The following is a 13,416-nucleotide window of genomic DNA, read 5'->3' on the forward strand; positions in this document are numbered from 1 at the left end:
AGCTATGGCACCCCTTTCGGTATTTCTTTATATTGTTGCAGAACAGCACAACACACGAAACTGTGCTCTGCATCTCCCGCCGATAGAATGCCAAAGAGTGAGAGCTTAGTGCATATTTAAAGACCCTTGGCCATCCAAAAGAGATTTACGTGAAAAGCATCAACTCCAACAGCATTTGGTCCCAAAACAATACGCCAAAAACAACTAGCACGATTTGCCGAGGTCCGTACAATAGCCACGTCAGCATGTTAGCATAAAACACGATCGTCCGTACAGCTGCCACGTCAGCATCATTGTCAAAGGTGCAACAAAAAAGGGTGAAGCGGGTGATGATCTCACCTGCAACTACGAGCAAACCTCCTCTCACGATGGGCCAGCTAATGGATCTCAGATCTATAGTGATAGATCTCCGTATACACAAGCTCCTAGCGCAAACCAACCACCCTACGGGCACTGCAACCACCTGCAGGCAATCACGCGTCGAGTAGGGTGTCTACACGGCAAGGAGAGGGTGTCTGCATGGCAAGGAGAGGGAGCACTAGAGAGAGGAAGAGAGATCACATGCTAAAAACGCGAGATCGATGGCGATGAAAAATGCTAGAGAGGGAGTGCGCCCAAAACGTTGGAACTCTGCACTATACATCATGCCAAAAAGTATAAAAGGAGGGGGGGGGGGGGGGGGGGGGGTTTGCATTTATAGGGAATTGCTAGAATCGCCCTACCTACTCAGAAACCCTATGATCCTGATAAATGGCTTTAAAAATGCTAATAAATCAAATATGTAAACTCACTAAAAGCGACTTGGTACACATATTCAATAGCGAAACTACAGAACACCGGAGACTAGGACCCCGAGTTATTTAGGTCTTGCCTCATGCTAGCCTACCGAGTGAGAAACATCATGGAGTGCATCAACAAGAAAAGGTGTGTCTACCTTAAATAGAGCCGGGCACAACCAAAAAACAATCCTTACTCCCTAATCTGCTCCTAGGAGATAATGGAGCCACCACCGGACAACTCTTAACATCCCCTCTCAACTCCTAGACAGGAAACAAGTCCAAGGGAGTTGGCATGAGAGGATAATGTTGCATGTGGAAGAGGTTTGGTCAAGATATCAGCAATGTTATCTGACGTCAGAATATACTCTAGTCGAATAGAGTCATCCTTGGTCGTCTCACAAACAAAATGGTATTGTATCTCTAAATGCTAAGTCCGCACATGAAACACCAGATTCCTCGTACTAACCATACAAGTCTAATTGTCAAGAGTACATCTACCTTTGTGGAAAATAAGGCAATTGTCAACTGTTTCTTGTTGCTCTCCATGAAACTACTCTTGAGCCAAAAGAAAAGGTCTAACCTTTAGTCGACCATCGTCCATCTGGATCTCCACCCCAATCTAAATCACTCCATCCTCGCAGAATGCTCTTGGAGTCTATACCTCCAACCGCATAGTGAATGCCTAATGACTTGATTGCCTCTGAATATTGCAAAGTAACACGAGCCTGCTCCAAATGTGACTTGGCGAGTCTCTGCATGAAAGAACTGAGAAGTCCCAATGCAAACTAGCATCAAACTTCGTGTTGAGTACCCAAATAAGAGAACCGACCAGTTTTCGATGCTTTGTAGCATCTGCTACATCTAAGGGGTCATATTGTGACAACTCTTGATTGGGATCCATAGGAGTTGCGATAGGTTTACACTCAATCATACCAAATGCTTCCAACAACTCTTGGATCTAGCGCTCCTGAGAGAGAAGATGCCCCCCTCTGTCTGCCACATCTCCGATCCAAGAAAGTAGTAAAGCAGGCCAAGATCTGTCATCTCAAACTCCTTAGCAAAGGTCTCCATAGTACTGCGGATGTGCTCAACATGGCTGCATGTAATCACAAGATCGTCCACATAGAGGATAACAAGAGTCACCAATCCTTCCTCAATGTAAATATATAAATCTAGGTCTGCAGAAGAACAACGAAAGGAGTGATGTAGGAAGAAAGAGTCTATCTTCTAGTACCATGCTCGAGGGGCTTGCTTCAAGTCATAGAGAGCCTTTAACAACCTACAAACCATGTCTCTAAAATCTGCATCCTCGAACCCCAGAGGTTGCTCCACATACACCTCCTCCTCTAAGTCGCCGTTGAGAAAAGTCGAAACTACATCCATCTAAAAACCGGCCACCCAGAAAAGGCAGCTAAGGCAAAAACAGTTTGAATGGTGGCCATCCTCACAATCGATGCGAAGGTCTCGTCATAGTCCACACCTTGTCTCTGAGAGAAGCCCTTGGTAACGAGTTGTGCATTGTGTCCAAAGAACCATCAAATTTGCACTTGGTCTTGTAGACCCATTTGACACCAATCACTTTCCGCTTGGCAAGCCGTGGAGGCAACTCCCAAGTGTTGTTCTTCTTGATGGAATTAAGTTCTTCCTGCATGGCCAACTTCCACTTCGGTAGTGAAAGTGTCTCCTTTACAAATCAGGGTTCGTCATGGAAGACTTGGGAGCGGCAGCCCCCTCTAAAGAAAGAAACTCTTCGAAGACGACATCACGACTAAGAACGACATCCTTCTTGATCGGATCAGTCGATATTCTTCGTAAAGAGTATTGTAGTTGACAAAAAACATTCTCCTAGACTTGGGGTCAAAACATCCCCCATTTGCTCCTTCGGTACATGGACATATGCATCGCTCCCAAATATCCGAGAGACATCGGGCTTTCTATCAGAGTAAGACTCGAACGGGGGCTTGCCTGGAATTGAAGAGGTTGGAGATAGGTTTATGGTATGAACTACCATCACAACTGCCTCGGCACATAGAGACTTTGGCAGGTTTCGATGCTCAAGCATAGACTGTGGCAAGTGCCAAGCAGGGAATTGCTCAGTGCTCATTGCTCTCCAGTGACCATAAGTATAGCCAGTGTCGAAAATTGGAATGTGTGGGCATTTTAGGTGGGCAAGTAGCTCTCTTCCTTATCAGTGCTCAGCCATATTGGCACATGTGCCCATCATGTCGGAAAACTATTGGCGGTACATCACCAAAGTGGCGAACCAGGTGGTTCAAAGAGATGTAAATGTAGTTATTGTGGGTCGGTGAAATCTCGCAATGTTACTTGTGTGACAGACCATCTTGGGCACGTGCTTGGCAAGGATATGTCACTATGTGATAATGTTCCGGCTGATGTAAAAGAAAGCCTTGCAGCATGGAGAGGCAGTCACTTAGATTTGATCGACCCCGAAAGATGAAGAAATTGAGACAACTCAGAATCAAGGAGGTAGGCTCAAAAAGAAGTAGAGTCAGCCGCGGCGAGTGCACATGTCATCTACTTTTGGCAGTGGTCTAGGTCATAGTTACTGGGGAACGCATTCCCTAGGCCCTGGAACGCCGGAACGCCATTCCCTCCCCCCCCCCTACAATGCTGGAACGTCCTGGAACATTTTGCCGTTCCGGGTGACCACTTGATATCGGAACGGCCAACTCTCAAAATGGGGAGAAATGGGCAGTTTTTTGCAAATTTGTAGTGTACATTAGGTGTTTTTTAAAGTGTGCAAGGACTCAAAATGCACCCCCTCACAGCCATTCCCTTCTCAAGCAAATCCACATGCCCTCAAGGTCTAAGGCTTAAGCCTTGAGCTCTCTCGACTCTCGAGTCTCAAGCTCTCTCTCTCTCTCTCTCTCTCTCTCTCTCTCTCTCTCTCTCTCTCTCTCTCTCTCTCTCTCTCTCTCTCTCTCTCTCTCTCTCTCTCTCTCTCTCATCATCATCCATGGCCTAGGGGTCTTCAAATCGAGTTTTTTGTGAGTATTAGAGTCAAAGGACTCTAATACTACTCGTATTCAAATTTCGAACATGTAGAGCTAAAAATTGCATTGTTCGGGTGTTTTTTTTTTATGCCTCCCGTTCTGCGCCGTTCCCGTTCCAAACCCCTGGCCGTTCCCCCGTTCCGCGGGGTCTCCGTTGCCGTTCCCGTTCCGCGTTCCGCGTAACTATGGTCTAGGTGCAAACAAAACTCCTTTGCCATCTATTAATGTGCGGAAAGGGGTCACTACAAGCTGCCAGCTCGAAATTCAAAAGCACGCTTTGTTAGTAGCCTCTAGAGAGGTTACCTGTTTGTTCATAAGATGTGCTACCCCATTCACTGTGGCAACTACAAAACAATGGAAGAAGACAATAAGGGTTGTGAGCCGCATAGGATGTGAAAGGGAAGGTCCTTCATCAGAGACCTTGCGTACACGGAAGCTTAGAAGGAGAAGGCATGCATAGAGGTGCAGCTTGAATTCCTAAAGGACACGTGGAAGAAGTATGGGATCCAAGTTGACCCAAGAACGAACACAAAGGCGAAAGGTAGCAAATATACAACAAAGCATTAGTAACAAAAAGAGACTTGGAGGACCCAGGGTGAAGGGCCCAACATGGAAATGAAGTCCCATAGCCTGTAGGACTCAGGTGAAAGCCGTTACTAGTGACAAAGACCTGCATGGCCCGGGTGAAGGCCAGGATTTCTAAGGAGGTTGCCAGTACGCGCAGGGTTCAATGAAAGCCCCAGAAAATTGGGTTCCAGAGAAGGGGCAGAATTGGTTGAATCAAGAAGTGGGGGGGCCAGGCGAAATGGGGAGGCTTGGGCAGCCACCGTGGATGTGGCTAAGCCACTGTTTCCAATGTGAGCATGTAAAAATTTGGCAAACAGGGCTTGAAGACAAAGGATCATTGCTCCTGCATAGCATGCCCCCACATGACCGGATGTATGGCTGCGACAGCGCACGGTGTGATCCTGGCTATTACAGTACACTTTTGTAAAATAGCCATTTCATTTTTAATAACCACCAATCAAACAATTTCCCTGCATTCAACACTGTACTTTCCTGTCTGCACAAAGCTGTAAGTTTGATGTACTTCCTCTAATACCTTAGAATCAATTTCATAATTAAATTATGAATAGTTGAAATCATCTTTCCAATATAAATGTAAGGCAGTAAAGGTGCACCTGTCCTTGCGTCTCTCCAAAAATCGAGCTAACGATTCCTTTCTTGCAAGTGGCAAGGCTGAAAAAAAGAAAGTATTGGGGTAGGTTCTAAAAGAGAGCAATGATCGCACAAAAGAACAACGTAAGCCACACCTTTTGGCACAACGGCTTGGCACGGCACCAGGTAGTCTACTAATTCCTGTGCGGCCTGTCGATCCTCTGGCGCCTGTAAGCTTTCTGAACTTGCTGCAGCAGAAGGATTTCCCACGCTTTAGACCACATCTTTTGTAATGGATTTTTTACTTCTACACTACAGGTCAAAGATGGTTGCATAAAGGCTGTGTCAGGGCCCTTCAATGAGGGGCCTGTGATACCAACTGTGTCCATACCTTGCAGTGATGAATTATTACCTCCAGCCAGGGACATTATCAATAAGGCCTGAATCAGAATAATCAAAAGGCTAAGCTCACAAAACTGTGTAAAAAAGAGTGACTTCTAGAAATCCAAAACTCGAATAAGATGGACCAACTAAAACAAAGTTAGCAGAATATGTTAGGCTTCTCTCTCAATATTTATCTTTTCCTATTTTCAAGCTTGAAACTGCTTTCTAACTAATATAAAAACAAGGGCCTAGTTTATCTCATGTCTACAAACAACACTTGTTTACAAGCACCAAGTAAGCAGCTCCTACACTAGTAGCCATGAAGTAATCAAAAGTAGAACCCCATCCACATTGAGTTCAAAGTGGCTAGCCAAAGGAAAACATCAACAACAAATACCGAGAAAGATCACACATAATTAGACATAGCAAGATTCCAAAAATATAGCCAACGCCAACACCTTATCTGCTGTCACGTTCTCAAAAACTTTCACAGTCCCAGCATAAAATAGTGTCAGTTGACTAGATACGCTTTCAGGACTGATAGCTGGATCAGACCTGTCAAGAAAAGGCAGGCCAAACAAATCAAGCTGTCATATATATTGCTCTTGATAAGTGAGACAGCAATAACAGCATTTTCAAATTATATACACACCCTACAGAACTTGTGCCATTGCTTGTTTCCAAGACAGGCAAAGCTCTCAGGTACTCCACATAACTAGCTGGCTGATTTTCCTTCCCTGTTACACAAATACTAAATTAAAAAGAGCTGCACAAATTAACAACACAAAATGAGCAGTCAAAAGAGGTGTCCTCTGAGTCTTCAAATGCATGTAAGAGACATCATTGGTTCTATCCAGGCCAAATGCCTCTCTGAAACTTGTACATGAGGGAGATACGAAATGCTGTTCTGCTCAGATGTCTATTTAAGCGGAGTTACACGAGTGTATTTACCCCTTTTCACACCAACAGAAGGCTGCATAGTTTGACCTCGACAGAACAAAGTAATATAAGGTCTTCCCACAGGAATAAGTCAAGTTAGACCTGCACAAGTTGGTGCTCTCTGGTGCAAGCTATTGCCTCAAGGATAACTTGTTGGATACCGTCATCCAACAACATGAAGTCAGGCCACAAGGCCAAATTATGTGCTCTCCATTTACCCTCTCAGCCTAAACATATCCTTTTTAAAAATAACTATCTACACTTGACATAAATAAGTATATATACTTGGGGAGAAGCGAAACCATGTATTATGTGAATGATAGCACCGTAGGTACTACAAGATCAACATGAACTAGCTCAACATTATGACATCGGACATCCATTTGTTTGCATTACGCTGACAAGGCTTGTGAAGCTTGGGCACATGTTGTGAACCATATCCATTAAAACAAGGTGTTGTAGAGTAGAAATACAAACAAGACATAGGTGTGATAAAGTATTGTTAGTAAGAAGTGAAAGACTCACTATGATAACCAGGAGCCACAATTCATAGAGATCTTCTATCAATAACCTCTATCACTTCCTTATAAAATAGACTCTAAGACCTATTAAGGTGGCACAGAAGTTTAATTGGTTAGAGGCAGAGGCACATTTAGCAATATGATCCTCCTTGGCCACAGCCTCCAGTTCTTGTAGAGCTAAGGAGGTGATGACCACGAGAGAATCTTCAGCAGGAGAGGAGAAGAAGAATGAGAGAGGTAATCTGCATTGGCATACCTTCTCCTGTGGTCTTCTTGTCAGGGTGGGTATACACCTTCCAAATGCTGCTCACCCTACTTACAGGCTTCTCATCGCAAGTGCACTGGCTGTTAGTTGTGGGTCAGCCACCCGTACACCAGCTCAACGCGGATCTCAAGGACATTTAGGGTTTGTCCCAACAATTCGCCTATTCAGGCTTGTTTTGGCCATTTTATACTCTTTTTTAAATGAGAGTTTTATTTTTTGGTCATGAGATATGTCATCACCAAATGGTGGCATTCTAGGTTGCACAGCATGGTTAGTTGTGGGTCAGCCACCCACACACCAGCTTGACGCGGATCTCAAGGACATTTAGGGTTTGTCCCAACAATTCGCCTATTCAGGCTTGTCTTGGCCATTTTATACTCTTTTTCAAATGAGGGTTTTATTTTTTGGTCATGAGATATGTCATCACCAGATGGTGGCATTCTAGGTTGCACAGCATGGTTGTAAGGCCACAATCGACATGCAAATGAACATGGTCACCATGAAACATGTTTTGGCACAGGTAAAACCTTAAAACTCCTTAAACGTCTCAGATGATGTTCAAATGTTCCATGAGCTGAAACCTCTCTAAAGTGTGTCACAAAGTTGAGCCTTTTTTAGCAATGAATTTCTCTTGAGTTTCATATGTAGACGTTTTGGTCCGACATTTCATTTCCTTTTTCCCACGGGATGGAACATTTTGTACCAAAACTCTGCGTTTTGGAATGAAACATTTTGGGGCTAAAACGATTTGCGGTGATGCTCGATTAAAGTGTGTGGTCGCACAAGAATACTTGTGATTCTTGGAATATTAAATAAAGAAATACCGCGATGGGCGCTCGACTTGAGGGCCAGTACTCTTTGTAGAGAAATTACACCTTTCTCGTGTCGTCTTCACATTTGCAAGGGTTATTTATGTTATAAAGTATGCCAAACTCTTGCTGCTTCACCTTGGTCTTGGGCATCATACTTGTATGGCTAGTTTGTCTCCCAGACTAGCCACCCATCTTCTGAGTTATGTCCTATTGCCCAATCTGGGCTCTTTTATTTTTAAAACACCCTCATTTATTTTTGTTGGGTTGCTGGATTATTTGCCATAGCCCCTATATATGTAGGTGTCACCAACGTGTGACTACTATCTATCCTTTTTGTTGATTTCTTTCTTATTATCTATTTACTTTCACTTTTTGGAAACGCCCCTCGGGAAATCTAACTGCCCTGCATTGCATAGCTAGTGTGGAACTGTCCAGAGGGAGTCCAGGCCTGAGGACAAGAGAGCACTAAGGTTGGACAAGGACTATGGTTAGCCAAGTGGGGTCATTGACTAGCCAAAGTGGAATCCTTTGCTACAGAGGCTACATTTCAGTTCTAGATGTGGCCGCAGTGTACAAAGAGGGTCGGATGACCTAGAAAGATACAATGGCAGCATCTCCTAAAATTTAGGGAACTACTATTTTGGGACCTGAAAATGTGTTGACGTCGTTACCTCCGGAATGACAAAGGGAACATTTTCTTACTCTGCCGTGAAGTCAATTGGGCAGCCGGTTGGGAGATTTTTAGGCGGCAACCCCGAAACGGGAAAATGCTTGTAAATGTGCCAAGTGGCACCTTCTGGTGCACTTGCCTCATGCAACAAGAGTTGGCGCTGAATTTAGGAGGGGGAGAGCCTCATTTTCAGTTTTGCCACAGGTTAAGAGCTATGGAGTGCTTGCTTTCCCTCTTATGCACAATGCGGTGCCAGGAGTGATGCCCTGCACGCTACGCATTGCCCTCTCTCTCCCCTATGGCAGTATGTTATGCCCCACTAGTGGGCTTTTCATTTGACCAATGTACAGTTGTGTGGGTTCATGTGCGATTGCCGAGGCAAGAGCCTCTTGCACAGGTACTAGATTAGCTAGCGGCTAATCCCCCGCAGGTACAGGTGATTCGAAGAGGTTTCACGCCCGAAATCTCGTCCGATTCAAAGGGCAAGTAGCCCTACAGGTGCGGGAGCTCGAGGACTTGCTACGGATGCGACCGGCATGCGAAACGGAGCCCGAAACAGTAAATTACAGCCTGCTGTGTATTTTTGCAGGTTTAGGGTTTTGGCCCTAAACGGACCCTAATACCCCCAGGAGGTTCGGGGACGCGAGGGGACCGCTGTACAGGTGACCTGGCACATTTTCGGGGCTGAAAACAGAGAATTCAACGTGCTGCAGATTCTCGCCAGGTTTTGCAAAGTGCCCGTATGCGTCGGGAAAGTCAGTCAATGCGTGGGAATACTGACTGTGAAGGGTTCTAGTACAGTTATGCTGCCGAAATCGGGCTCGAACAGTGGAAATTCAGCCGAGTTTGTGAGGGGCAGCTTGTAGGGATCCACAGCGTTTATTCCCTCTTTTGAACAATAAAGAAATACCGAAAGGGGCGCCTAAGTTAGGGGCCAATCTGGTGTCGGTCTACTCATACAGGTGCAATCTAGCAGCCTGTATCCCTTTCCCCCGTGTTATGTCTTGAAAGTGCAGGTATAATAGACGACTAATAATGGGTGAAAGCTAAATCAAGGTTTGAAGTAAAGTCTACCGCCCTTTTTGGATTGAACAGGCCGGTTTCATGGTTCCATCGACGGGACTAAATCACTTTTTCCCATAGAAGTGAGCCTTGGTCAGATTGGGCTTGAAGACACAGGGAATCATAGACCAGACACAGGAAATAGCAATTACGGCTGACAGACCAGATGATGTGACTGAAGAGGTTTCCTCTTCACAGGGTCAACAGACACATGAAGTGGGTGAGTCCTCGAGACCACCACAGACGGATGATGATATATTCAGGACCCAGTTAGCTACTGCTGTGGCTATGTTCACACAAGTAATGCAGAACCCGAGGTTTTTAGCCTTTCTGCAACCTCCTGTTCCGTCTCATCAAGTTGGGTCACTGGATCATATTCAGAAGCCTGTTAAGGCTCAAGCACAGGTGATTCATACTGCATGCCTAACCCCATGTACAATGTCATGGGTATGCAACCAGGGTTTCAAAGCACTCAAGGCCAATTTGGGATGCCACGAGCAAATTTTGGCATGGCTGGAATTACAAATCAGCAGCCAAATATGGCGTTTCCAGGTCAACTTAATTACCGTCAGGGAACACAAATGAACCCTAACAGTGTTCCCATATTTCAGTCACTTCCATATGACAATTTGACGCCGCTGGGGAGGCCAACTCCGTACAAAGAAGGTGGCAAAGGTGTGTCATTCACGACCTTTATAGGGTTTGATGACAGGAAGAAGGCTCTCTCATTCCTCCAACAGTTTGACAAGGCCTATGCAGAGGGAAACTTTACAGAGGCTTCAAAGGTCCGCAAGGCAGCCACTTTCTTGACAGGGAATGCGGAACAATGGTGGACAACTTTATTGCTTCAAGGGCAAGCTCCGTCCACATGGATTTATTTCAAGCAGATTTTTGCAGCAGCATGGTTATCTGATGATTTCGAAGCAGATGTCATGACAGAATGGCACCAGCTTAATGCTGGTACTTGCAAGAATCTGGATGATTACAATCGGAAGTTTTGGAAAGCTCTACTTACAGTAACTTCCTATAGGTTTATGCCATTGACAGAACAGATTGAAAAATACTGTTGTGGCCTACCTAAAGGATTGAGAAAGTACTGTACGAAGACAAAAGTCACTACTTTGACGCAGCTCATCGAGGTAGCAAACACTGGCAATGGTTTGCTCAAGGGAGAAGATTGTGAATTTAACACTGGCGTCAAGGCAGGATCAGGCAAGAAAAATTCAGCCAAGAAGCACGTTCCCAATGAGGCTCCTAAAGGGACTCAGGAGTCAGCCAACGTAGGGAAAGATAAAGCTACGGCTGAATCAGAAAAGGGACCAGCAAAGAAATGGAAAAGACGTTTTCCTCGCAAGTCAGAAGAGCAAAAGAAGGTCCTGAGGACAGAGAACAAATGCTTTATATGTGAGCAGCCTGGCCACATTGCTTACAATTGTCCTACAAACAAAAGGCCAGCTGATTCTGATGACAAGGAAGACAAGAAAGGAAAGAAGCCCATGGTTGGTCTAGTGCCAGATCTGGTGGGCGACAAGCCAAATTCAGATGCAAGTGAGCTTTGCAGAGCATGGGGAAAGGTCAAGGATCAAACAGTGCTTATCTTCTTTGATCCAGGTGCCCAAGCCAACTTCATTTCCCCAGAATTGGCTTCAAAGTTGGGAATCGAACCTGAAGAGATGGGGTATACAGCAGAGGCAGGTTTGGCATGTGCTGGCCATACAGAGGCTGTGACACCCATCATTGGAAAGTTGCGTCTACATATCCAGTCCTATGTAGATGCTGAAGAATTTTACATCATGCCACTGGACGGATGTGATGTGTTGTTAGGTATTCCTTGGTTGTTTCGTGTACAGGGAATCATGGATGCCTACAACAAAAAGATCACTGTACAGAGCAGGGGAAAGACTCACATTCTGGAGGTAAAGCTTAAAGGGGAGTCTATTCCCACTGTATCAGCTTCTGCTATTACTTCTGTAATGAAAAAGCATCTTTCTACATACTTGGTTTTTGCACGTGAAGTGTCAGATTGTGATGAATCAAATTTATCTATGCTAGATAAAGAACGGTCAATGTTTTTACAACAATATAGTGACTGTTTTTCCGATTCATTACCGTCTCAATTACCGCCAGAGAGACCCGAGGACCATGCGATAGATTTGGTGCCAGGCAGTAGCCCACCAAATAAGCCTCCGTACAGGGTTAGTGCGGCTCAACAGAAAGAGATAATGGGCCAAGTACATGAGTTGTTAGAAAAGGGGCTGATTCAGCCCAGTTCATCTCCATTCTGTTCTCCAGTGTTGTTGGTTCATGGCATATGTGCATAGACTACCGTGCACTGAACAAGAATACCGTCAAGAATAGGTTCCCTATACCTAGAATTGATGATATTATGAACAAATTAGAAGGAGCAGCTATGTTTAGCAGGATAGATCTAGAGAGTGGGTACCATCAGATCCGCATTAGATCAGAGGATGTGCACAAGACTGCTTTTAGAACGACGTTTGGCCTTTACGAATTTTTAGTGATGTCCTTTGGTCTCACAAATGCTCCTGCTACGTTCAATAGGATGATGGACACAATTTTCCGTCTACACCAGCAGTTTGTTGGTACATTCTTTGATGACATGATAGTCTACTCAAAGAATGAAGAGGAGCATAGGCATCACTTGGCCATTGTGTTCGAAGAGCTACGCAGTCATAGGTTGCTCATCAATGCAAAGAAAAGTGAATTTTTTCTGGAAGAGATTCACTTTCTGGGACACATTGTCTCAAAGGATGGTGTCAAAATGGATCCTGCAAAAGTTGAAGCGATCAAGTCATGGCCAAATTTGAAGACGGTGCACGATGTCCGAAGTTTCTTGGGACTATGCTCCTATTACAGAAGGTTTATCCGAAATTTCGCTGAGATTGCTTCACCTTTACATGCTCTTCAAAAGAAGACAGTCACCTTTAGATGGACACAGAAAGAGATTTCAGCTTTTAATCTCTTAAAGGAAAAGATGACTTCAGATCCAGTCATTGTGTTGCCAGATCTTAGGAAGTCATTTGTGGTCCAGTGTGATGCCTGTGGTAGTAGCATTGGTGCAGTGCTAATGCAAGATGGCAGGGTAGTAGCCTATGAGAGCAGAATTTTGCAAGGGCCAGAGATGACCATGCAGGTCTATGAGAAAGAGTTATTGGCTGTGATTCATGCGCTCTTAAGTTGGAAACACTACCTGCTAGGTGCAGATTTCGTTGTCCAAACGGACCATCAGACCTTGCGATACTTCTTGACACAAACAAAGTTATCTGAGAAGCATATGCGATGGGCAAATATCTTGTCCATGTTCCATTTTCAGATTGTGCGTGTGGAAGGCAAGAAGAACGTTGTGGCTGATGCCTTGTCAAGGAAGCCACAAATTTCAGCTGTGTCAATTCCTTATCATCATGAACTTGATGATATGAGGGAACAACATGCAAATGATGAAGATTTTGCAAGGGTCTTCGAGCAGCTAATGGATGGACAACGTCATGAACACTATCTTCTTAAAGACGGGTTCATGATGATGCATGGCAGATTGTGTGTCACAAAGCCATTGTGACGCAAAGTTATGGAAGAGAGTCATGTCCCACTGTATGCAGGGCATCGTGGTATCGATGCTACAGTTAAAGCGGTTGAGACATTCTTCTATTGGCCTACATTGAGAAGAGATGTGGATGCCTTTGTGAGAGAATGCCTAATTTGCCAGAAGGTCAAGTTTGACAGGCAAAAGGCACCAGGGTTATTGCAACCACTACCTATTCCAGATAAACCATGGGAAAGTATTGCTATGGATT

The 13,416-nt window shown here is 44.8% G+C and overlaps 1 protein-coding gene across 3 annotated transcripts in view; it reads right to left on the bottom strand.

The window, feature by feature from the left end:
- Positions 1-13,416, bottom strand: part of LOC147435475 (protein TIFY 10A-like) — a 36,449-nt gene that overhangs the window by 7,425 nt on the left and 15,608 nt on the right. For all 3 annotated transcript variants that reach the window (XM_086488536.1, XM_086488537.1, XM_086488535.1), the window contains 5 exons: positions 5,988-6,072; positions 5,794-5,890; positions 5,343-5,391; positions 5,107-5,199; positions 4,975-5,032 (listed from right to left, as the gene is read on the bottom strand). In XM_086488536.1, coding sequence (XP_086344662.1) covers positions 4,975-5,032; positions 5,107-5,199; positions 5,343-5,391; positions 5,794-5,890; positions 5,988-6,072 — 382 coding nt within the window. The remainder of the gene's footprint in view (positions 1-4,974; positions 5,033-5,106; positions 5,200-5,342; positions 5,392-5,793; positions 5,891-5,987; positions 6,073-13,416) is intronic.

The sequence above is a fragment of the Adiantum capillus-veneris genome, chromosome 18, assembly GCF_014529385.1.
Source record: "Adiantum capillus-veneris isolate H3 chromosome 18, ASM1452938v2, whole genome shotgun sequence".
Classification (NCBI taxonomy): Eukaryota; Viridiplantae; Streptophyta; class Polypodiopsida; order Polypodiales; family Pteridaceae; genus Adiantum; species Adiantum capillus-veneris.